This window comes from Taudactylus pleione, unplaced genomic scaffold (genome assembly GCF_031769625.1).
Source record: "Taudactylus pleione unplaced genomic scaffold, aTauple2 ptg000157l, whole genome shotgun sequence".
NCBI lineage: Eukaryota > Metazoa > Chordata > Amphibia > Anura > Myobatrachidae > Taudactylus > Taudactylus pleione.
Window position 1 is genome coordinate 1,420,599 of NW_028284559.1, and position 24,936 is coordinate 1,445,534.

The following is a 24,936-nucleotide window of genomic DNA, read 5'->3' on the forward strand; positions in this document are numbered from 1 at the left end:
TCACTCAGAAATTGCTAACTTCAGGTCACGCTATGAGGCCGCAGGCTGCGTATGGTATCGCTATGGATAATTTATGCACGCCCCTGCAATGCCGTCCCAACGCACTGGCACGCCTGCGCTCACCCGACCACCTCCCCGTCACCACCCACAAACGGCACTTCCTGTCAATCACTCTGCCATGGGTCTGCGTAGCCTCTGTGATCGCAGTCCTGATCACAGAGGCTAGTCTGCGCACGTACCCTGCGATGCATTCGCAGAACACAACAATCGTCCGATTGCGTGCGTATAAGCAACTGCGTTTCTTGCTGAATCAGGCCCACAGTTTGTCTCATACAGTATGATATATGTTCCCCCGATATATGGGGATGCGAGTCTTGGTGCTGTTCTCAAAAAAAAATTATTTTTTGTGTGATTTAACTACTTTGTTCATGCATTTATTACAGATGTAACAGGTATATTATTCATTATTATTTTGAGTAAAGTAGGTGACAGAACAATTTTTTGCCATTTTGTTTACAGTCTTTATTGTTCTGCAATATCCCATGTACAACTTTGGGTACTTTTTTAGTGTTATAAATTTGGCTGTCAAAGATTTGATCTAACCAGTTAGTACCGTATAATGAAATTAAGCAACAGCCTAGCCCTGTTATATAACGTGACAGACACCAAGTACAAATGTTGTTGCGTAGAATACAGTGTCATGTGATTCAAGCATGGCAAGGAGCTGTCACCCTTCCATATTGGGGTCAGAATTGCATTGTGAGGTATTACATATACAACTATATTATTTTTTAAACTTTCATGTTTTAGTTGCAGTTTACTCCTCCAAATATGTTTTTATGTTACAATTAGTGAAACCCTTCTGGAAATTAATTTTCCATAACATAAAAATGGCACTTTTTGTTTATATAATACCCCATTTTTCCCCTTGTATCTACTGGTAATAAGCCCTTCACATCATTAGACTTGATCTGATTATATTTATGGGAGATGGTGCGCAGCATCTGCTCCGCAGGCTCTGCCATCTGCATATGCTACATGTATATTTCAGCAGGAATTTCCATAATTATTTTGGTGTGCTATGTAGAATGTGGATAGTCAGGACAGGGGAGTCTGTCCCTAGAGGGAAATAATAATACAGTTCAGTATTGTGTACACGTTACTTTGAATGCTTAGCACTGACATCTTTTGAAAGAAACTGGTTTTCGTGCTATTAAGAATATTCTTTTCCATGTTGTAATATAATTTGAAATACTTGTGGTTTAGACTTTTTATCACTTTTTTCAACTATTGCATCTGTTAAGGTTTTTGCATTGTTGTTTCAATGTCCTTTTGTTATGGAAGTGCTAGTAAATGTTGGCTTGGTGAGCTAGAGTAGCAGAAGTAAATGTCCCATGGCAGCGCAGCAGTACCTACATATTTATGTTAATAATTGGATAGGTCTGCAACTTATGGCCCCCATACACTAGTGACGGATTGTCATGTTCCTGCAATCGGGAGATGCTGGGTTGCAGGATCGGTGAAATCCAACATGTTGGATTTCTGAGATTTATAGATCACGATCAAAATATGATCTTGATTTGCAAATCTGTGAAATTTAACATGTACAATTTCACAGATCCTGCGACGGATCGGATAACATCGATGGCCGCCAGTCGGCATTTTCCGACTGGCGGATCGGCGTTTTCGATCCCATCGTAGGTTCAGACAATACGTGGCCTGGTGTATGGATTCCTTTTGTTTCATTCAAACTAATGATCGTTATGACAATTACTTATTCTGAAGCCTTAGAGTAGAATATGGGTGCGTGCCAAAAAGTAATCGGCCACTTAGGAGGTATGCTCACTGATATCCCCAATGGAATTGCACTGCTTTTCACCTTACATGCCCCCTCTGCTCATTACACAACTGAAGGGTGGCATTAATGAAAGCTTGGAGAGAGATACAATTGTGAAAGATAAAGTACCAAGCATCTGCTCCTAATTGTCACTTTACCGGCTTTGACAGTAAGGAGCTGATTGGTTGGTACTTAATCTTTCACAGTTTTATCTCTCTCCAAGCGTTCATGTAAAAACTCATATTTTGCAAGGCATTTCTTACTAGTTTCTGGTTGCTTCTATATATCGTCAGAGGGGGCAATTATGCCTAAATACCCTGTACTTGCATGATACTGTAGATTCTAGTTTGGCCAAATGATTCGGGGTGGGAACATGCTGCCTGATTTGATTTAAAAAAAAATGGATGTTTAGCTGGCAGATAAAAAGTAGGAATCAACATACGTAAAATGGACTTCTGACCACGCAGCCAGCAATTTGGTCATTAAGCTTGCTGAATGGCTGGATCTGTTACCAGTATGCCCACAGAATTGAGAGCTAAATTGAACAGATTTTATTAAAGTAACATTGAGCCAAACAGTTAGACAGCTGTGCACAACTGTACACATGCACTATATATCCGGGTCAAATGTTTTGTACACTGACATGATTTATATTGCAAACTGGTTTTACCACAGAGGTCAAATTTCTTTGAGCATCCAGAGAAAAATGTGTATACTGTAGATTGGTCAGCCAAATCGTTTTTAAAATACTAGATTGTGTAACTATATCTGCATATATTGCCAGTATGAGCAGGGTGGTGTGTGGCTCCTAACAGCACTTATTCTTCTTCCAACCTATCAGGAGACTTTATTGTCTAACTTACATATTTAGTAGAGGCTCCAGCCCATCATAATTGCAGTTCAATCTGGAGAAATAATCTCCTGTAACGCACTAAAGTTTTGTTGTTAGCAAAAACATGACTTTATTTAAAAAGCAAAATGTTTGGGCTACTATTTTATACGTTTATATATCATATATAGTTGCAAATGGTCATTTTTAACCAATACCTAGTCTTCAATTGACTCAAAGTAGGCCACCATCCATTTTACCTTTCTTGGGTTAACAATTGTATTAGCATTTAGAACTAGAATAGGTGCTCGGTAGACACAAATACAACCTGTGTAGTAGGTAGTTATACAAGTAGTTCTCAGTTTGTACTGTATAACATCCCTCAAACTGATGTGCACAAGAAGTAAAATGCTTCTTTCTGAACATGTAATGATGATGGAAAGCGCAGCGTATTTAGGTTATGGAAGGAAGTGGTGTGCCGCTGTACCAACCCCATACCATCATCTATTAAGCTCTGGTTCTTGGTGGAAGATTGAATGAGGCTGGCAGCACACGGGTATGGAGGTCTGAGCTCCAGGTCCTTTAATCCCTGTAGGAAGCATCTCATGAGGGCTGAACCGACAAAAGCAAACTGGAGATTGATAGCTAGACCAACATGGACTAATAGGTAAGTGCAGAGCCTGGAAGTGAAATGGAGATGAGGGAAACTGCTCTAGACAGACAGGAGATAGGTGCAGAGCCTAGGGTAAGAAAAAAAAATCAGTCACCTAGTTAGACAGCAAGCTGATAGATCAGGGAAGGTGGACGTAAGGGGAAGCGGGAGGTGGATGCGCTCTGATAGACAGATAGATATTGAAAGGTTGATAGAGATTACCACGGATAGGCACAGAATTACCCAGTGATACATACGAGAGGCTAATTAGACAGAGGAGAGCAAGACAGAAGAACTCAGAGCAATGGTTGATCTTAATCTAGCAGACAGCAGTAGCTGAGAAGTATGGATTAGATAAGACAGAGTAAGAGGGGAGAGTTGTGACTGACAAAGACAGGTCTGTGTGTGGAGCATAAGAAAGCAAAGCCGTTTAAAAGACAAGGAAAGACACAGGTAGACTGCATCTGCCACCTGACTAAATAGAAGCCACTCGAATGGCAGAAGGAAAGAAGAACAGTAAATGGTTAAGCTATAGATGTCATAAATTAAACAGGCATTATGTCTTGTCTTATGTCACAGGCATGGTGTGGACTTACTTTTACAGAACCTTTTAACAGAAGTGTTTCCTGTACTGTACATACTATTTGTAGAATGAAAACCTAATGATTTAGATCTTAGCTGGTTGTCTGCTATTTGCTTTTGAATAGAATCATAAGGTTCATATGAGCTATACTTTGTGTGTATGCATGTTCTATCCATCATTATTATTATTATTATTATCTATCCATGTTATTGAAATTGTTGCTTTGCACTTACATATTGTAGGAATATTATGTTCAGTGTAACCAAGTAAATAAATACAATAGTCACAAATAATAACATGCACCACCACTATTAGCTCTGAGAAAACTGTGCCTTTAATGCCTCCTCCCCTGGGCTTACTTGACCTGGTAAGGGATTGTAAGGAAAGGGGAGGGAGAGGGGAAAATATACCTTTGATAAAGAATGCATTAAGGACCCATCACTTGCTTTGCCCAAAAACGGAGAGACAGGGGCCGTCTGGGCTCTTCCAGTTCCACAGTGAAGCTGCCACACTGAGTCTCCTTCGAACCCAGCTTCCTGGGTTTGACAAGGGGCAGATGAGACTAGGAGTTATCGTGCCGGGTTTTAAGTCTATGCGGCAGCTGACGGCTGCAATAAGCATCCGTGGATGGCTCAGAGCTAATAGCACAAAGGTTGAAGCTTTATTTTCTTAGCAGTTCCCATGTTAACCCCTTTACTGGAAAAGGAAATTAATAAAAAATTGCTGTCGTCTGTGGATACATGTGTATTGGGCTTTTGTATTATTATTTTATATTATCATTTTTTTTTTTTAGTCTTTCAATTAAGGCTAGTGCCACCAGACAGATAAGCAGCATACTGTGAAATATACTGAGTGTTATTTACGAACACCATTCAAAGGTGCAAATTAGCATGAAAACCATAACAACCAATCAGAGATTTTCTTTCAATGTCAAACTTGCCAAAGACAGATGAAAACCAAGTAATGATTGTTTAATATTAGCTCAAATTTGCACCTCTTGTGCAATGGTCATAAATAACCATCAGTGTTATTTATATTTGTTGCATTTAACGGCCACTGACGCATGAAATTGACAATGTATATTAAAAATCCCTTTTGCATTTACAGGAACTATGAAATTCTTACTTACAAAAGTTCTTACTTACTTACAAAAGTCTTATGTGACCAAAAGAATGTTAATATCTAACTTTACTGGTCATCAGGCATGTTTAAAATTTTCGTTCTCTTAAAATCGAAATAACATATTGTTATCTTGAATGTGGCCATAGCCCTAATGTTCTATAATCCAGATAACTGAGTGAATGAGAACACTGCACAAAGTTGTTGCATGCTTGCAATGCTGAGAGTAACATGTTAGCTCACAATGGCCAAATCATTATCATATCTCCATTGCCGCAAGTTATGTAACTTATAGGCCCGTATTCATTTTCAGCTGAGCCGCGTTACTTTTTCGCCTCCCGTACTTTTCGCCTACATTGCCTGTTTTGCAGGCGGAAAAGTATTGCGCGCTTGCCCGCGTATCGCCATATTCAATTTGAAAGTAGGCGAAAGCGGGACCCGGCGAAACTTAAACGAGCGGAAAGTACTGTCAGATTTGGGGAAATCAGCCTGACACCCCCCAAAAGATGCTCTGACATGGGGGTTAGCTATGGTACCCCCCGATTTGGCTTGCTGAAGGTATTTGGTATTGTTAAACGGGCTCAATAGCTGCTAAATAGCGTTTTTGTAGTGGTGTAGAATAGTATTTTTGCAGAAAATAACTTATCCCAGCAAATTTGGGGTACTTGAAAATGGGAGCAAGCATATTTTAAAGTTGCTAAACTTCAAAAAACACTGAGAAATTCACCTGGCGCAAGTCCCTGCAATGAAAAAAACACTTGGGGCATTCTTGGGGACCCCCCCAGAGTCAAGTTCGCTAGTTTTTAACTTTGTCCCCCAACATTTTTTTTTTTGCCCCCAAATTCAAAGTGATTTTTTGGGGTGTTCGTAAGTCTTTTTAAACCATTTTTGACACAGTTTACCTTTGGGGGACTGTCTGAAGGCAGCACAGGGGTTCCCGCAATGTTGCACCCCAAAACCCCAATTCTGCACTTTTTTCCGCCTGCTTTTCATAGGCGAAACTTTTCCGCCTATTACATTGCATTGACTTTCCGCCTAGGCGAAAAGTCTTCCAAATTGAGGGCCTGATTCAGACCCGGTCGCTATGAGCGCACGCTCGCACGATGCGTATGCAAATATTTGAAAGTGACGCAGGGGGGGGAGCCATCGCTCGCCAAGGCATAAGCATGCCCATCTTACCTGTACGAGCTTTCGCTTTGTGTATACAGACTCCCCTTAGCGAATGCAGAGATGCCCACTGCCCCACGTCATCTCCTGCTCCTGGAAGTTTGTGAAAACATTGGTACATCGACCACTATCGGATGTTAACGCAGTGCTTGTGGTAGCTTTTTTATACCGCAAGCATTGCAAGGAAAACAGAGTAAAAAAATGGCTGGTGACGTGTCCTGTGACGCTGCCTGTTAATTATGCACGCCTCTAAAATGGCGTTTAAAGTTTAAAATACTCAGGCACGCCTGCATTCGCACCTTCACTCCCCCGTTCTTACCGGACTGCCCCTGTTACCACCCACAAACGGCCTCTCCTGTCACTCACTGTGCTGGGCTGGCTTTGCTGTACGAGCGAGGGATCTGCGATCTCACTGTGTAGTTTGCGCACGTGCACTGCGATGCATACGCAGATTAGCAACCATCGGCAATAGCGAGTGCACTGCGGATAGCGACCGGGTCTGAATCAGGCCCTGAATACGGAGTAAAATCAAAACAGGCAAAATTATGTCATTGGAGAAAAGTTTCCGCCAAAAACATGCGAAAACGGCTTTTCGCTCCAAATTGAATACGGGCCTAAGTCTTACATACCAGCATTTAAATACAATGCCCAGAACTTTTTGTTTTGAATGTGTGAATATGTGCATTTCATATGAAGTGCACGGTTTGCTGACATTGGCCCTCCATCAGAGCAGTACGCTCTGAGCAGAGCGCACGCTCTGAATGAGGGCCGCCCTCCATAATTATGGAGCGTCCTCCTGGACGCTCGTATAGCTGTGGGTCACCACCCACAGCCTATACGAGCGTGCAGTTTGATGGCCGCGATGGTCTTGACCATCGCGACCATTGCCACTGCGAGCCGGAGCCTGCGGTTGAGTTTTTCAACCGCAAGGCCCAGAGTGATTTTGGCTCTATCAGAGCCAAAATCACTCCCACTGACATAACTAGTGATGTCAGTGGGCCAGCTTCTGACGGTAGGCGTTCCCTTGGGAACGCCCCCGTCAGGGAGGCACGCCCCCGGCACGCCCACCAAAGGGGGCGTGCTGTCAATCAACATCGACAGCACGCCCCCTTTGATCAGACACAACGAGCGAAGGAAAGTCCTTCGCTCGTCGCGTCTGGCGCAGTGCACAACATCGACCCACTTGCGAGTGGACAGCCGCTTGCGAGTGGGTCTGAATCAGGCCCATAGAACCCAAAATCTGCATTTTAACAGTTACAGAAAATGAGAATAGATACTGTACTGCAAATTGTGACAGGAATATAGAATAAGAGAGGGAATGTCAATTAAAGCTTAAATTATGCACTTACAGTAGATAAAAACATGGTGTCCTCCACCTGCATAGACTGAAAAAAGTTGTACTTAGCCTTCTGTTGCCGTGGAGAGTTGGATAGAGTCACTTGGTATTGGGACAACATACTTTGGGCTTCCATGGTATAGGGTGAATACAAGATGATTTGATTATTATATAATAGTATTTAATTGAACAGTTCGTGAAAAATAAGTATTCAAATTAATAATAAAAGTAATTAAGGAAATAAAAAATACATATAATACAAGAAATACAAATATAAAACTAAAAAATCTGTGAAAAAAATAGGAAAAGGGGAAATGTATGAAAGTACTAAAGTATACAGTTCAAAGGTGATGCACTGAGCAAAAATAATATTGAAAAATCTATATACTAAGCGAGCAAGCGTGTCTAATAGAAATAAATGGATAGATAAAATTAGTGTGTGGGAAAATAGATGTTTCCATTTTCCATCCATTTTCCCACAGACTAATTTTGTTTGCGCCCTATAAGACCTATCCATTTATTTCTATTAGTTCATAGTGATCTAGAAAGGGATCACATTGATCTGTGGCATCAACAATCTCACTACCTAAAATGAGGCCTCCCTCTGAATAGCGTGGATACCTTTTTATCTGTATGGAGAAAGCATGTCTGTCAGTCTTTTTGTCCTTTATACACAGCCAGTGTTTTGGACCTAGCTCCACCAAATTTGGCCTGGTGGTGTAGTTTGACCAGGATTAGGTTTTTGCATAGGTTTGAACTTCGTCGGGCCACACACTGTCACACAATCCTTAAAAATGGAGACACTCTTAAATTGCACAGGTTCTGGGGCTGGCTTCAGTGGAAATTGGCAGTCTGAGAAAGATTCAAAAGTATCCTTTTAACCGCAGTCTGAGCAAACTTGATGACTCATGCAAGTTCATATTAAATCCAGAGCCTCTGTGTTTGCATGCAAGGGCATAACTAGAACTTTGTATTCTTAAAAGGCCCCCCCCAGAGATGAAAAAAACACATACATTTACCTCCACACAGAACCCATTCATGAAATGCCATACAGACCCCATTCAGGTTATGCCACACAGCCCATTCAGGTTATGCCACAGTCGTACTCCTCAATGGCGTCACTATGGGGGTGCAGGCCGCACACCGGTGTCATTCATGGAGGGGTGGACAACAAAATGCTTTCTCAGTGACAGGAGCCGGGTGCTGCAGTGTGACAGTATCCTGCACACAGCAGGCAGTGCAGCAGGTACTAGTCTATTTGCCAGACTATAATCTTTGGGGATGCTGGGCACAACCCTAGAGTAATGCAATTGAGATTTTCCGATATGCCACGCCCCTACATGTTAGGCCACCCCACTTTTCAGCTGGGTTGTGGATTGCGCACCTGGTGTCATCATATTCGGTGACACCTTTAGTACCCCTTATACATATTATGCCATGCAGTAATAGTGCCCCATATAACACATTATTCCACACAATAGTAGTGCCCCTTACACATTATGCCCCCTAGCAACTGACCTCTCCATGTCCCTCCAGCAGCCTCTCGCCTCATCCTGTATGCCATCAGTAGCCAGCACATGCAGATTTGTGGCCATGCCGCCAGCTAAATACAGCTGGCGCACCGGCGGGCAGCAACAGACATGGACTACCAGTCCCGGCGCAATTTGAATCTGGTGCTGATCTCAAGCCAAGAGGAGCTCTCGGACCGGCAGCCAATCAGGAGCCACCACCCCTGGTCTGCGGCTGGCAGCGCTGTCTCTCCATGACTGCCTGCCAGTGTGCCAGCTATAATCAGCTGGTGGTCCGGCACCAAATCAACATCGCTGATGGCCCTGACTGGAATGACCCACCTTGTGTGCATGACTAGGTGCAGGGGGAGCAGCGGGCTACAGAGGCAGCTCAGGCACCATATCAACTGCACTCCTTGCACCCACGGTAGTTATGACTGCTTACATGCATTGTGGAATGAGGTTATAAGCGAGGACAATGTAATCAAATAAAGGCTGCAGGTGTACTTCAGGATACAGTCTTCAACCCGGGCAACGCCATGTATCCCAGCTAGTATGAAATAAGTGAATAGATTGAATTCAAATGGGTTGGTGAGATACCCTGTGAGTCTTTTAGGTAATAGTTGTTTGGCAGATTAATGAGATATATTAAGGTAAAAAAAAGTAGATGGAGAACAGACAGATAAGACTATACTTGAATTTGTGAATTAGTTATAATTATTTGAGGGCTTTTTAACTGCATAGTGAATTTGTTAATGGAAAGATGGATATAATGTGAAGCCCCGTCCAAAATATGAAAATGAATATATAAAAATAAATGAGACAATAAGTTTATAAATAGTTAACATTTAGTAATAAAATCATAAAGTAATAGTATCTGCTGTGTAAATACTATTCCAATTGTGTTTCACCATCAGCTGCTAGCTTCCTTGGTTCTTTCAGTAAGTAACCCTTTAAAACATTTTCTGTAATGCACTTTTATTTATTAACCAAACCCCAGAATAAATATTTGCTGTCTAAAACTCTTATTAATAGTTTATTCCACTAACACATTTTACATTATATTCGCTTATTTGATCTTAGAATTCACATTTGCACTTTATGCTATCGCCCTTTTTCCTTTATTTATACTGTTACACACTTTTATTCTTGTATATATTTTTCCTATTAAGGTTTTATGTATTATTACATTTGTTACTCATTTATGTACTTAATCATCAACTGTTTTATTATAATTATTAGATTTTATGGCAGTAATTACATTGTGTCATTAATTATTACTTTACTGTTATTTGTCCACCACCAGCCAAAGTATTTTGCCACTCCAGTCTAGACACCCAGATGTATGATATCCAAGACCTAGTCAGTCCACCAAGCTCTCCAAGGCAACAAACGGCTAAGCTTCGAAGGAATGTCCATCTAACAATTCTCAGCCTAACATCGAGAATGAGGGTCAAATCATTGCATTGCAGGTTGGATAGGAATAGAATCATAAACAAAAGAATCTTGTTCAGTGCAAGGATGGTCCATTCCAGTACTCTAGACAAGGTCACATTTTTCTAACAATAGAAATTTTCAGGATACTCACTCAAGGGAAACTTGCAAGTGGTACTTTATTTATTCCTGTAATGAAAATCTGTCAGAGGTAACCGGGATACATTTCCTAAAACCAACAAAAAAGTTTCATATGGAAGTATGTCTTTCTCTTAAATTATCCAAAGGATTCAATTAAATGACAGCTAAATTGAGTAACATTGTCATTGGAAGGACAGACTGCTAGTCGTGCAATCTCAAGAGATCATTCTTCTAATGGAGATTGGTTTCTGTAGCGTAGGGTGGTGTTGTCTGCTGATCATGCCAGACTAGTTTTGTGACTCATTGTTTCCTAAGTGCTTTGCTACAGATGTGATTTTTAATCACTGTGTATTGTGATTCCATAGAGTATATTGGGATGAGTAATTAATCCCTCATTGCAATGGATTATAGACAATTCTGGGCAGAAATTGCTCATTTGAAGTAAAGAATATTGGATTTATTTTCTCTCTTTAGGGACTTAATCTTATGAAATTGATCATATAAAATCACTTTGAGTTTTTTTTAGGGGGTTTGGCGAATTACAGTTCACCTAACTGCTAAAAGCAAATTAACATGTATATCTCCACTTTTAAAAACCTCTCCAAAACATAGCTATACATCACAGAAATCATACATTTCCTCACTTGAGTGTGACTCTATACATTTGTGAAATTGACCAAAAATAATCTCTTATTTATTCATATTAGAATATTTGTGAGGGATTAGAGAGAGAAACATATAAGAGAAATAAATTCCCTAAGGTCGTAACCAGATTGGTTTTATTTTACGTAATGAATTAAATATGCCTTTATTGGTTGGTAGTCATGTAACATTTGTAAAATAAAATTAGTAATTAGTAGTGAATGATATGTTGTATGATAAATCGTATAGTGTGTACCCAGCTTACTCACAAGTGGCCAGCATGTAAGTATTGCTTGTGATTAGCTGATTTTCATTCATTTCTATTGGCAATATAGTTTTCTGCTCCCATTAAAATACATTGCCTTCTCAAATAAATGGGCGTACATGTTTTATACATTGGAGAGTTTGGGAAATTATTATTCATGACAATATTGGGTGATTTTTCTTTTCTGAGCAAAATTGCCCATTGATAGACATTCCTCTAAATCTCATTGTGTTTTTTTTTATGAGATTCATTTTATGAGCTTTAGACTGAGAGTCATCTTTGTAGCCAGTATTTATAGTATAGGGTTATTACTGTCAAATATCTTGTCCTGTGATGATGTTCTCTTGTCACCCTCTATAAGCAAGTACTGCATAGTTTGTCAGCTTTTGCTATCGATTCCAGAGGAAGCATTTGCAAGTTCCATATGTCCCTCCCTGTTTCCCTATCAAGCTGCTAATTGTTCACCTTTTTGTTTCTCCCTTTTTAGCCACAAAGAAAGAAGCTAGATTAAGTGTCCAGAGACTGTTCTTTCTTCCCCGAAATGCCACTTCAAACTCTGTGCTCGGCTCTAAACTCAGCCTGGAGTCACATGAACCAATTCCTCTTGTTAATAATCGCAAAGGTAGCCTGTTTTTACCCTGTGACCCTTCCCTGCTGCACCTGCAGTTACTGGGCTCCTCTGCTAAAGGGAACTCTGCCAACCTCAGGTTGCAGCGGGCACTGAGTCTGCCAGGGAAATACCATTACCACCCTAAGCAACATGTGTCCAACCGAGAGCTATGTAGGTAGATCCAGATTTCTGTAATGATAAATGGGATTTGCTTGAATTACAGTACTCCTGTTGAAATGATATCCTTTTTCTGTGGCATAGAAAAGGATACCTTAGGTGTAAATTGGCATTCACTACAACACATGTACTTTTCACAACTTACACTATAAGTTTGCTAAAGTTTCTTAGGTAATCCTAATACATAATAACGAGGTGCAATGAAAAAAAGATGATATTGCCTATAGCAAGCAATTAAAAGGTTTGCCTTTATCTTTTGCTCCAGAAAAATTGCACAATCAGATTGGCTGCTATGGGAAACACCATATTTTTCCCTTTCCCACTTTTCCATGAATATCCCCCACCCCTACAGTATGTTTTCTCTCTATAGTTTGTCCTTTATGGTGTACTGTACTACTCAGCCTAAAAGTACCCACACACTTAGAAATCTGATTTTACGATTTATTAATTTTTTTACGATACTGATTGATTTACAAAGATATCTTTGCATGTGTGGGAACTGCACAATCCAATTGAGTAAAAGTAAAACCGATTGCCCAGAATTCCAATAGGATTAGGTGGCTATTTTTTCTGTTAATAGAGTTATATTGTAGCTTGCTCAGTAATTGCACAATTCCAGACCTTCATTATTGTCAATATGATCCGTACAATCAATTTTTGTGTGTGTGACAAACTTATGATCTTTTAGGAGCGATCCTATTAATTTCCAATCACGTTGTGAACAAATGTGTACTGTGTGCTGACATTGGAAGACGATTTGATTGCCAATTGATTTGGATTGAAATCATAATCATAATGTGTGACGGTACCATAATCATGGTCTTCATAAACCTGTTAAAAGGTGGCATATTTTGCATAAATCCACTTTCATTGGAGAAATTCTAGAATCATAGAACAATGACACAAAATTTTAGAACTTTCACATGTTGATATTTCTTTTTACACGTGCCACACCAGAGATGGCATCATTCCTACAGGAGTGTAAAGGTTGCAGATAATGTGATTATGACCGTACTTACAGCGTGTGTCATTTTTCAGCTGTTGAAACTAACCATCTTAACTCAGTCTTTTACTAGCACCTCTGATTGTTTAATGTTGAACATGATTAATGTTATCATCATTCATTTAGAAAGAAACAGCACATTCTGCAGCTTTGAAAAATGAAAATTCAGTTTTTATCAGCGCACATGAAAATAGAAATACACTTTTTGACATACATACTTCACATATATACATACTATATAAGATTTTAGTCTAAATGAGAAAGGTATAGACATGCCTGTTTATTTAATGTGTGTATTAATGCTTGAAGTACAGTATTGAAGACAAGTATGGTTGTATAAGTTGTATTTATTTGTAATATAAATAAATGTATTTACCACAACAGAAAACAGGATGGCGTTCTCACCCGCGGGCCGCAGTGTCCCGCGGGTGAGGAAAATTGCTGTGTAGCGATCACCGCCGATGAATAGATGCTGGCTCGGGCGCATGCGCCCAGCTTCTATACACAGAGGAGGGCAGCCCGGCATGTCCGTAAGTTCTGGGGCACTCCCTCAAGAGTGATGAAAAGGGGGCTTGTCTTAAAAACATGCCCCCTTTTCTCATGGCCATGCCCCTTTTTCGGTTGCGCGCAAGTGGCCATGTCCCTTTTTCGGTTGCGCGCAAGTATCCTTTGTCTAGGTCCGGTGCCCTGTCTGGCACCGGACGTAGAGTGAACACTAATAAAGTATGGTTTGTGATGTCTGTTTAATGTGAATTCTGCCGTTCTGGTGGTTTTCCTGAATGCAGTGTGTGTTGTGAGGTAAATCCTTGCATTCTGGTCGTTTTCCTGAATGCATTTTATTGTGTGAGGTAAATACTGGCTTTCTGATGCTTTTTCTGAATGCAGTGTATGATGTGAGGTATATCCTGGCATTCTGCTAGTTTTCCTGTATGTTGTTAGGTAAATACTGGCGTTCTGGTGGCTTTTCTGAATGCAGTGTATGGTGTGAAGTAAATACTGGCTTTCTGGTGGTTTTCCTGTATGGTGTGAGGTAAATACTGGCATTCTGGTGGTTTTCCTGGTGCTTTTTCTGAATGCAGTGAATGGTGTGAAGTAAATACTGGCTTTCTGGTGGTTTTCCTGGTGCTTTTTCTGAATGCAGTGTATGGTGTGAGGCAAATCCTGGCATTCTGCTAGTTTTCCTGTATGTTGTGAGGTAAATACTGGCATTCTGGTGGTTTTCCTGAATGCAGTGTATGGTGGAGGGTAAATACTGGTTTTCTTGTGGTTTTTATGTATGGTGTGAGGTGAATACTGGCTTTCTGCTGGTTTTCCTGAATGCAGTGTTTGGTGTGAGGTGAATACTGGATTTCTGGTGGTTTTCCTGAATGCAGTGTTTGGTGTGAGGTGAATTTCTGGCGGTTTTCCTGTATGGTGGAGGGTAAATACTGGCTTTCTGGTGGTTTTTATGTATGGTGTGAGGTGAATACTGGCATTCTGCTGGTTTTCCTGAATGCAGTGTTTGGTGTGAGGTGAATACTGGCTTTTTGGTGGTTTTCCTGTATGGTGTGAGGTAAATACTGGCATTCTGGTGGTTTTCCTGAATGCAGTGTATGGTGTGAGGTAAATCCTGGCATTCTGCTAGTTTTCCTGTATGGTGTGAGGTAAATACTGGCATTCTGCTGGTTTTCCTGAATGCAGTGTTTGGTGTGAGGTGAATACTGGCTTTCTGGTGGTTTTCCTGTATGGTGTGAGGTAAATACTTGCATTCTGGTGGTTTTCCTGAATGTAGTGTATGGTGGAGGGTAAATACTGGCTTTCTGGTGGTTTTCATGTATGGTGTGAGGTGAATACTGTCATTCTGCTGGTTTTCCTGAATGCAGTGTTTGGTGTGAGGTGAATACTGGCTTTCTGATGGGTTTCCTGTATGGTGTGAGGTAAAGACTGGCATTCTGGTGGTTTTCCTGGTGCTTTTTCTGACTGCAGTGTATGATGTGAGGTAAATCCTGGCATTCTGCTAGTTTTCCAGTATGTTGTGAGGCAAATACTGGCTTTCTGCTGGTTTTCATGAATGCAGTGTATGGTGGAGGATAAATACTGGCTTTCTGGTGGTCTTCATGTATGGTGTGAGGTGAATACTGGTATTCTGCTGGTTTTCCTGAATGCAGTGTATGGTGTGAGGTAAATCCTGACATTCTGCTAGTTTTCCTGTATGTTGTGAGGTAAATACTGGCTCTCTGGTGGTTTTCCTGTATGGTGTGAGGTGAATACTGGCTTTCTTGTGGTGTTTATGTATGGTGTGAGGTGAATACTGGCTTGCTGCTGGTTTTCCTGAATGCAGTGTTTGGTGTGAGGTGAATACTGGATTTTTGGTGGTTTTCCTGAATGCAGTGTTTGGTGTGAGGTGAATACTGTCTTTCTGGTGGTTTTCCTGTATGGTGGAGGGTAAATACTGGCTTTCTGGTGGTTTTTATGTATGGTGTGAGGTAAATACTGGCATTCTGCTGGTTTTCCTGAATGCAGTGTTTGGTGTGAGGTGAATACTGGCTTTCTGGTGGTTTTCCTGTATGGTGTGAGGTAAATACTTGCATTCTGGTGGTTTTCCTGAATGCAGTGTATGGTGGAGGGTAAATACTGGCTTTCTGGTGGTTTTCATGTATGGTGTGAGGTAAATATTGGTGTTCTTATAGTTTTCCTGAATGCAGTGTATGGTATGAGGTAAATCCTGGCATTCTGATCGTTGTCCTGAATGCAGTGTTTGGTGTGAGGTAAATCCTGGTATTCTGATAGTTTTCCATTATGTTATGAGGTAAATACTGGCATTCTGGTGGTTTTCCTGAATGCATTGTATGGTGGAGGGTAAATACTGGCTTTCTTGTGGTGTTTATGTATCGTGTGAGGTGAATACTGGCTTTCTTCTGGTTTTCCTGAATGCAGTGTTTGGTGTGAGGTGAATACTGGATTTTTGGTGGTTTTCCTGAATGCAGTGTTTGGTGTGAGGTGAATACTGTCTTTCTGGTGGTTTTCCTGTATGGTGGAGGGTAAATACTGGCTTTCTGGTGGTTTTTATGTATGATGTGAGGTGAATACTGGCATTCTGCTGGTTTTCCTGAATGCAGTCTATGTTGTTAAGTAAATCCTGCCATTCTGCTAGTTTTCCTTTATGTTGTGAGGTAAATACTGGCATTCTGCTGGTTTTCCTGAATGCAGTGTTTGGTGTGAGGTGAATACTGGCTTTTTGGTGGTTTTCCTGTATGGTGTGAGGTAAATACTGGCATTCTGTTGGTTTTCCTGAATGCAGTGTATGGTGTGAGGTAAATCCTGGCATTCTGCTAGTTTTCTTGTGTGTTGTGAGGTAAATACTGGCATTCTGCTGGTTTTCCTGAATGCAGTGTTTGGTGTGAGGTGAATACTGGCTTTCTGGTGGTTTTCCTGTATGGTGTGAGGTAAATACTGGCATTCTGGTGGTTTTCCTGAATGCAGTGTATGGTGTGAGGTAAATCCTGGCATTCTGCTAGTTTTCTTGTGTGTTGTGAGGTAAATACTGGCATTCTGCTGGTTTTCCTGAATGCAGTGTTTGGTGTGAGGTGAATACTGGCTTTCTGATGGGTTTCCTGTAAAGACTGGCATTCTGGTGGTTTTCCTGGTGCTTTTTCTGACTGCAGTGTATGATGTGAGGTAAATCCTGGCATTCTGCTAGTTTTCCAGTATGTTGTGAGGCAAATACTGGCTTTCTGCTGGTTTCCATGAATGCAGTGTATGGTGAAGGATAAATACTGGCTTTCTGGTGGTTTTCATGTATGGTGTGAGGTGAATACTGGTATTCTGCTGGTTTTCCTGAATGCAGTGTATGGTGTGAGGTAAATCCTGACATTCTGCTAGTTTTCCTGTATATTGTGAAGTAAATACTGGCTCTCTGGTGGTTTTCCTGTATGGTGTGGGGTGAATACTGGCTTTCTGGTGGTTTTCCTGAATGCAGTGTTTGGTGTGAGGACCGGTGAATACTGGCGTTCTGGTGGTTTTTCCAGTATGGTGTGAGGTAAATATTGGTGTTCTTATAGTTTTCCTGAATGCAGTGGTTGGTATGAGGTAAATCCTGGCATTCTGATCGTTGTCCTGAATGCAGTGTTTGGTGTGAGGTAAATCCTGGTATTCTGATAGTTTTCCATTATGTTATGAGGTAAATACTGGCATTCTGGTGGTTTTCCTGAATGCAGTGTTTGGTGTGAGGTGAATTTCTGGCGGTTTTCCTGTATGGTGGAGGGTAAATACTGGCTTTCTGGTGGTTTTTATGTATGGTGTGAGGTGAATACTGGCATTCTGCTGGTTTTCCTGAATGCAGTGTTTGGTGTGAGGTGAATACTGGCTTTTTGGTGGTTTTCCTGTATGGTGTGAGGTAAATACTGGCATTCTGGTGGTTTTCCTGAATGCAGTGTATGGTGTGAGGTAAATCCTGGCATTCTGCTAGTTTTCCTGTATGGTGTGAGGTAAATACTGGCATTCTGCTGGTTTTCCTGAATGCAGTGTTTGGTGTGAGGTGAATACTGGCTTTCTGGTGGTTTTCCTGTATGGTGTGAGGTAAATACTTGCATTCTGGTGGTTTTCCTGAATGTAGTGTATGGTGGAGGGTAAATACTGGCTTTCTGGTGGTTTTCATGTATGGTGTGAGGTGAATACTGTCATTCTGCTGGTTTTCCTGAATGCAGTGTATGGTGTGAGGTAAATCCTGACATTCTGCTAGTTTTCTTGTATGTTGTGAGGTAAATACTGGCATTCTGGTGGTTTCCCTGAATGCAGTGTTTGGTGTGAGGTGAATACTGGCTTTTTGGTGGTTTTCCTGTATGGTGTGAGGTAAATACTGGCATTCTGGTGGTTTTCCTGAATGCAGTGTATGGTGTGAGGTAAATCCTGGCATTCTGCTAGTTTTCCTGTATGGTGTGAGGTAAATACTGGCATTCTGCTGGTTTTCCTGAATGCAGTGTTTGGTGTGAGGTGAATACTGGCTTTCTGGTGGTTTTCCTGTATGGTGTGAGGTAAATACTTGCATTCTGGTGGTTTTCCTGAATGTAGTGTATGGTGGAGGGTAAATACTGGCTTTCTGGTGGTTTTTATGTATGGTGTGAGGTGAATACTGGCATTCTGCTGGTTTTCCTGAATGCAGTGTTTGGTGTGAGGTGAATACTGGCTTTTTGGTGGTTTTCCTGTATGGTGTGAGGTAAATACTGGCATTCTGGTGGTTTTCCTGAATGCAGTGTATGGTGTGAGGTAAATCCTGGCATTCTGCTAGTTTTCCTGTATGGTGTGAGGTAAATACTGGCATTCTGCTGGTTTTCCTGAATGCAGTGTTTGGTGTGAGGTGAATACTGGCTTTCTGGTGGTTTTCCTGTATGGTGTGAGGTAAATACTTGCATTCTGGTGGTTTTCCTGAATGTAGTGTATGGTGGAGGGTAAATACTGGCTTTCTGGTGGTTTTCATGTATGGTGTGAGGTGAATACTGTCATTCTGCTGGTTTTCCTGAATGCAGTGTATGGTGTGAGGTAAATCCTGACATTCTGCTAGTTTTCTTGTATGTTGTGAGGTAAATACTGGCATTCTGGTGGTTTCCCTGAATGCAGTGTTTGGTGTGAGGTGAATACTGGCTTTCTGATGGGTTTCCTGTATGGTGTGAGGTAAAGACTGGCATTCTGGTGGTTTTCCTGGTGCTTTTTCTGACTGCAGTGTATGATGTGAGGTAAATCCTGGCATTCTGCTAGTTTTCCAGTATGTTGTGAGGCAAATACTGGCTTTCTGCTGGTTTTCATGAATGCAGTGTATGGTGGAGGATAAATACTGGCTTTCTGGTGGTCTTCATGTATGGTGTGAGGTGAATACTGGTATTCTGCTGGTTTTCCTGAATGCAGTGTATGGTGTGAGGTAAATCCTGACATTCTGCTAGTTTTCCTGTATGTTGTGAGGTAAATACTGGCTCTCTGGTGGTTTTCCTGTATGGTGTGAGGTGAATACTGGCTTTCTTGTGGTGTTTATGTATGGTGTGAGGTGAATACTGGCTTGCTGCTGGTTTTCCTGAATGCAGTGTTTGGTGTGAGGTGAATACTGGATTTTTGGTGGTTTTCCTGAATGCAGTGTTTGGTGTGAGGTGAATACTGTCTTTCTGGTGGTTTTCCTGTATGGTGGAGGGTAAATACTGGCTTTCTGGTGGTTTTTATGTATGGTGTGAGGTAAATACTGGCATTCTGCTGGTTTTCCTGAATGCAGTGTTTGGTGTGAGGTGAATACTGGCTTTCTGGTGGTTTTCCTGTATGGTGTGAGGTAAATACTTGCATTCTGGTGGTTTTCCTGAATGCAGTGTATGGTGGAGGGTAAATACTGGCTTTCTGGTGGTTTTCATGTATGGTGTGAGGTAAATATTGGTGTTCTTATAGTTTTCCTGAATGCAGTGTATGGTATGAGGTAAATCCTGGCATTCTGATCGTTGTCCTGAATGCAGTGTTTGGTGTGAGGTAAATCCTGGTATTCTGATAGTTTTCCATTATGTTATGAGGTAAATACTGGCATTCTGGTGGTTTTCCTGAATGCATTGTATGGTGGAGGGTAAATACTGGCTTTCTTGTGGTGTTTATGTATCGTGTGAGGTGAATACTGGCTTTCTTCTGGTTTTCCTGAATGCAGTGTTTGGTGTGAGGTGAATACTGGATTTTTGGTGGTTTTCCTGAATGCAGTGTTTGGTGTGAGGTGAATACTGTCTTTCTGGTGGTTTTCCTGTATGGTGGAGGGTAAATACTGGCTTTCTGGTGGTTTTTATGTATGATGTGAGGTGAATACTGGCATTCTGCTGGTTTTCCTGAATGCAGTCTATGTTGTTAAGTAAATCCTGCCATTCTGCTAGTTTTCCTTTATGTTGTGAGGTAAATACTGGCATTCTGCTGGTTTTCCTGAATGCAGTGTTTGGTGTGAGGTGAATACTGGCTTTTTGGTGGTTTTCCTGTATGGTGTGAGGTAAATACTGGCATTCTGTTGGTTTTCCTGAATGCAGTGTATGGTGTGAGGTAAATCCTGGCATTCTGCTAGTTTTCTTGTGTGTTGTGAGGTAAATACTGGCATTCTGCTGGTTTTCCTGAATGCAGTGTTTGGTGTGAGGTGAATACTGGCTTTCTGGTGGTTTTCCTGTATGGTGTGAGGTAAATACTGGCATTCTGGTGGTTTTCCTGAATGCAGTGTATGGTGTGAGGTAAATCCTGGCATTCTGCTAGTTTTCTTGTGTGTTGTGAGGTAAATACTGGCATTCTGCTGGTTTTCCTGAATGCAGTGTTTGGTGTGAGGTGAATACTGGCTTTCTGATGGGTTTCCTGTAAAGACTGGCATTCTGGTGGTTTTCCTGGTGCTTTTTCTGACTGCAGTGTATGATGTGAGGTAAATCCTGGCATTCTGCTAGTTTTCCAGTATGTTGTGAGGCAAATACTGGCTTTCTGCTGGTTTCCATGAATGCAGTGTATGGTGAAGGATAAATACTGGCTTTCTGGTGGTTTTCATGTATGGTGTGAGGTGAATACTGGTATTCTGCTGGTTTTCCTGAATGCAGTGTATGGTGTGAGGTAAATCCTGACATTCTGCTAGTTTTCCTGTATATTGTGAAGTAAATACTGGCTCTCTGGTGGTTTTCCTGTATGGTGTGGGGTGAATACTGGCTTTCTGGTGGTTTTCCTGAATGCAGTGTTTGGTGTGAGGACCGGTGAATACTGGCGTTCTGGTGGTTTTTCCAGTATGGTGTGAGGTAAATATTGGTGTTCTTATAGTTTTCCTGAATGCAGTGGTTGGTATGAGGTAAATCCTGGCATTCTGATCGTTGTCCTGAATGCAGTGTTTGGTGTGAGGTAAATCCTGGTATTCTGATAGTTTTCCATTATGTTATGAGGTAAATACTGGCATTCTGGTGGTTTTCCTGAATGCAGTGTATGGTGGAGGGTAAATACTGGCTTTCTTGTGGTGTTTATGTATGGTGTGAGGTGAATACTGGCTTTCTGCTGGTTTTCCTGAATGCAGTGTTTGGTGTGAGGTGAATACTGGATTTTTGGTGGTTTTCCTGAATGCAGTGTTTGGTGTGAGGTGAATACTGTCTTTCTGGTGGTTTTCCTGTATGGTGGAGGGTAAATACTGGCTTTCTGGTGGTTTTTATGTATGATGTGAGGTGAATACTGGCATTCTGCAGGTTTTCCTGAATGCATTGCATGTTGTTAGGTAAATCCTGCCATTCTGCTAGTTTTCCTTTATGTTGTGAGGTAAATACTGGCATTCTGCTGGTTTTCCTGAATGCAGTGTTTGGTGTGAGGTGAATACTGGCTTTTTGGTGGTTTTCCTGTATGGTGTGAGGTAAATACTGGCATTCTGTTGGTTTTCCTGAATGCAGTGTATGGTGTGAGGTAAATCCTGGCATTCTGCTAGTTTTCCTGTATGTTGTGAGGTAAATTCTGGCGTTCTGGTGGTTTTCCTGAATGCAGTGTATGGTGGAGGTTAAATACTGGCATTCTGCTAGTTTTCCTGAATGCAGTGTATGGTGGAGGTTAAATACTGGCATTCTGCTAGTTTTCCTGAATGCAGTGTATGGTGTGAGATAAATCCTGGCATTCTGCTAGTTTTCTTGTATGGTGTGAGGTAAATACTGGCATTCTGCTGGTTTTCCTGAATGCAGTGTTTGGTGTGAGGTGAATATTGGCATTCTGCTGGTTTTCCTGAATGCAGTGTATGGTGTGAGGTAAATCCTGGCATTCTGCTAGTTTTCTTGTATGTTGTGAGGTAAATACTGGCATTCTGCTGGTTTTCCTGAATGCAGTGTTTGGTGTGAGGTGAATACTGGCTTTCTGGTGGTTTTCCTGTATGGTGTGAGGTAAAGACTGGCATTCTGGTGGTTTTCCTGGTGCTTTTTCTGAATGCAGTGTATGATGTGAGGTAAATCCTGGCATTCTGCTAGTATTCATGTATGTTGTGAGGTAAATACTGGCGTTCTGATGGTTCTCCGGAATGCAGTGTATGGTGGAGGTTAAATACTGGCATTCTGCTAGTTTTCCTGAATGCAGTGTATGGTGTGAGGTAAATCCTGGCATTCTGCTAGTTTTCCTGTATGGTGTGAGGTAAATACTGGCATTCTGCTGGTTTTCCTGAATGCAGTGTTTGGTGTGAGGTGAATACTGGCTTTCTGGTGGTTTTCCTGTATGGTGTGAGGTAAATACTGGCATTCTGGTGGTTTTCATGAATGCAGTGTATGGTGGAGGGTAAATACTGGCTTTCTGGTGGTTTTCATGTATGGTGTGAGGTGAATACTGGTAGCCTGCTGGTTTTCCTGAATGTAGTGTATGGTGTGAGGTAAGTCGTGGCATTCTGCTAGTTTTCCTGTATGGTGTGAGGTGAATACTGGCTTTCTGGTGGTTTTCCTGAATGCAGTGTTTGGTGTGAGGACCGGTGAATACTGGCGTTCTGGTGGTTTTTCCAGTATGGTGTGAGGTAAATATTCGTGTTCTTATAGTTTTCCTGAATGCAGTCTATGGTATGAGGTAAATCCTGGCATTCTGATCGTTGTCCTGAATGCAGTGTTTGGTGTGAGGTAAATCCTGGTATTCTGATAGTTTTCCAGTATGTTATGAGGTAAATACTGGCATTCTGGTGGTTTTCCTGAATGCAGTGTATGGTGGAGGGTAAATACTGGCTTTCTTGTGGTTTTTATGTATGGTGTGAGGTGAATACTGGCTTTCTGCTGGTTTTCCTGAATGCAGTGTTTGGTGTGAGGACCGGTGATTACTGGCTTTCTGCTGGTTTTCCTGAATGCAGTGTTTGGTGTGAGGTCAGGGCCGGATTAAGGTCTGTGGGGGCCCCTGGGCAACAAACATGTGGGGGCCCCTATTAAATATGATGAACTGGGGGTATGCACAATGGGGACCCTAGTAGTGTCAGTGCCCACTGTGGCAGTGCCCCGTATGCAGAGCCCACAGTAGTGGTGCCCTTTATGCAGTGCACCCAGTACTAGTGCCCCCAGGAGTGTTGCCCCTTATGCAGTGCCCCCTATGCAATGCCCCAGTAGTAGAGTCCCCAATAGTAATGCCCCCTACATAAATGCCCTCAGTAGTAATACCCCTGTAGCTGTGCCCCCAGTAGTCATGCCCCCTGTGGTAGTGGCACCAGTAGTAATGCCCCCTGTTGTAGTACCCTCTGTATAAATGCCCCTGTATTAGTGCCCCTAATAGTAATGCTCCCTCTGTACTAGTGCCCCAGTAGTAATGCCCTACCTTCAAGTAGTCCCCAGAAATGGTGCCCCCAGTAGTAATGCCCCTAGTTGTAATGCCCCCTGTAGTAACGCCCCCCCAGTAATGCCCCCCATTAGTAATTCCCCCCGAGCAATGCCCTCAATAGTAGTGCCCCCAGTAATGCCCCCTGTAGTAATGCCCCCTGTAGTAATGCCCCTTCGCAAGTAATGCCCCCCCAGTAATGCCCCCTGTAGTAATGCCCCCCAGCAGTAATGCCCCCCCAGTAAAGCCCCCTGTAGTAATGCCCCTTCACGAGTAATGCCCCCTGTAGTAATGCCGAGTAATACCGCCCCAGTAATGCCCACTGTAGTAATGCCCCCCCGAGCAATGGCCTCAGTAGTAATGCCCCCCCAGTAATGCCCCCTGTAGTAATGCCCCCCCAAGTAATGCCCCCCCAGAAATGCACCCTGTAGTAACGCATGCCCCCCAGTAGTAATGCCCCCCCCCCCCCCCGAGCAATGCCCTCAGTGGAAAAGCCGCTTGCGATAAAAAGAAAAAAAATTCATACTTACCTTAAGCCCGGCTCCCGCTGCCTTCTGGTCCGCCCGGCTGCTCCTCTGCTCTCCCATAGTGCACTGCATGAGTCGGAAGCCAGAGCTCACGAGTGAGCTCTAGCCTCCGGCTCTGGCTGCCGCTGCGGGGAGGGAGCCGGGCGACCGCTGGTTACAATCTCAGCAGGCGCCTGTCAATAGTGCCTACCTGCGGCGCATTTTCCTGAATGCAGTGTATGGTGTGAGGTAAATACTGGTGGTTTTCCTGTATCATACCTCCCAACATGACCCTCTCCAGGAGGGACACAATGCTCTGGTCCTGGACTTCCCTGGTAAGAGGTGAGGCTGCAGCACAGTTCAAAATTCAAATAGGGGAGCCACACCAACTGTCATTTCACACACTGCCCAACATCACTGGCTGGGACTCACTGGCAGTTGGTGTGACGCCCCTATTTGAATTTTGGACTGTGCTGCAGCCCCACCTCTGGAGCCGCCATCAATCATAAATTACCAGGGAAGCCCAGGACCAGAGCATTGTGTCCCTCCTGGAGAGGGTCATGTTGGGAGGTATGCTGTATAGTGCGAGGTAAATACTGGCATTCTGGTGGCGTTCCTGTATGGTGTGAGGTAAATCCTGGCATTCTGATCGTTGTCCTGAATGCAGTGTTTGGTGTGAGGTAAATCCTGGTATTCTGATAGTTTTCCATTATGTTATGAGGTAAGTACTGGCATTCTGGTGGTTTTCCTGAATGCAGTGTATGGTGGAGGGTAAATACTGGCTTTCTTGTGGTGTTTATGTATGGTGTGAGGTGAATACTGGCTTTCTGCTGGTTTTCCTGAATGCAGTGTTTGGTGTGAGGTGAATACTGG

General features: G+C 42.3%; 1 protein-coding gene across 9 annotated transcripts in view; it reads left to right on the forward strand.

Moving 5' to 3' along the window:
• Window positions 1-24,936, forward strand: part of KCNMA1 (potassium calcium-activated channel subfamily M alpha 1) — a 636,705-nt gene that overhangs the window by 481,360 nt on the left and 130,409 nt on the right. Inside the window, exon 19 of one of the 9 annotated variants that reach the window (XM_088474943.1) lies at window positions 12,001-12,294. The exons of 7 other annotated variants lie outside the window; for them this stretch is intronic. In XM_088474943.1, coding sequence (XP_088331069.1) covers window positions 12,001-12,294 — 294 coding nt within the window. The remainder of the gene's footprint in view (window positions 1-12,000; window positions 12,295-24,936) is intronic. One more of the 9 variants, XM_088474946.1, reaches the window with a different exon arrangement.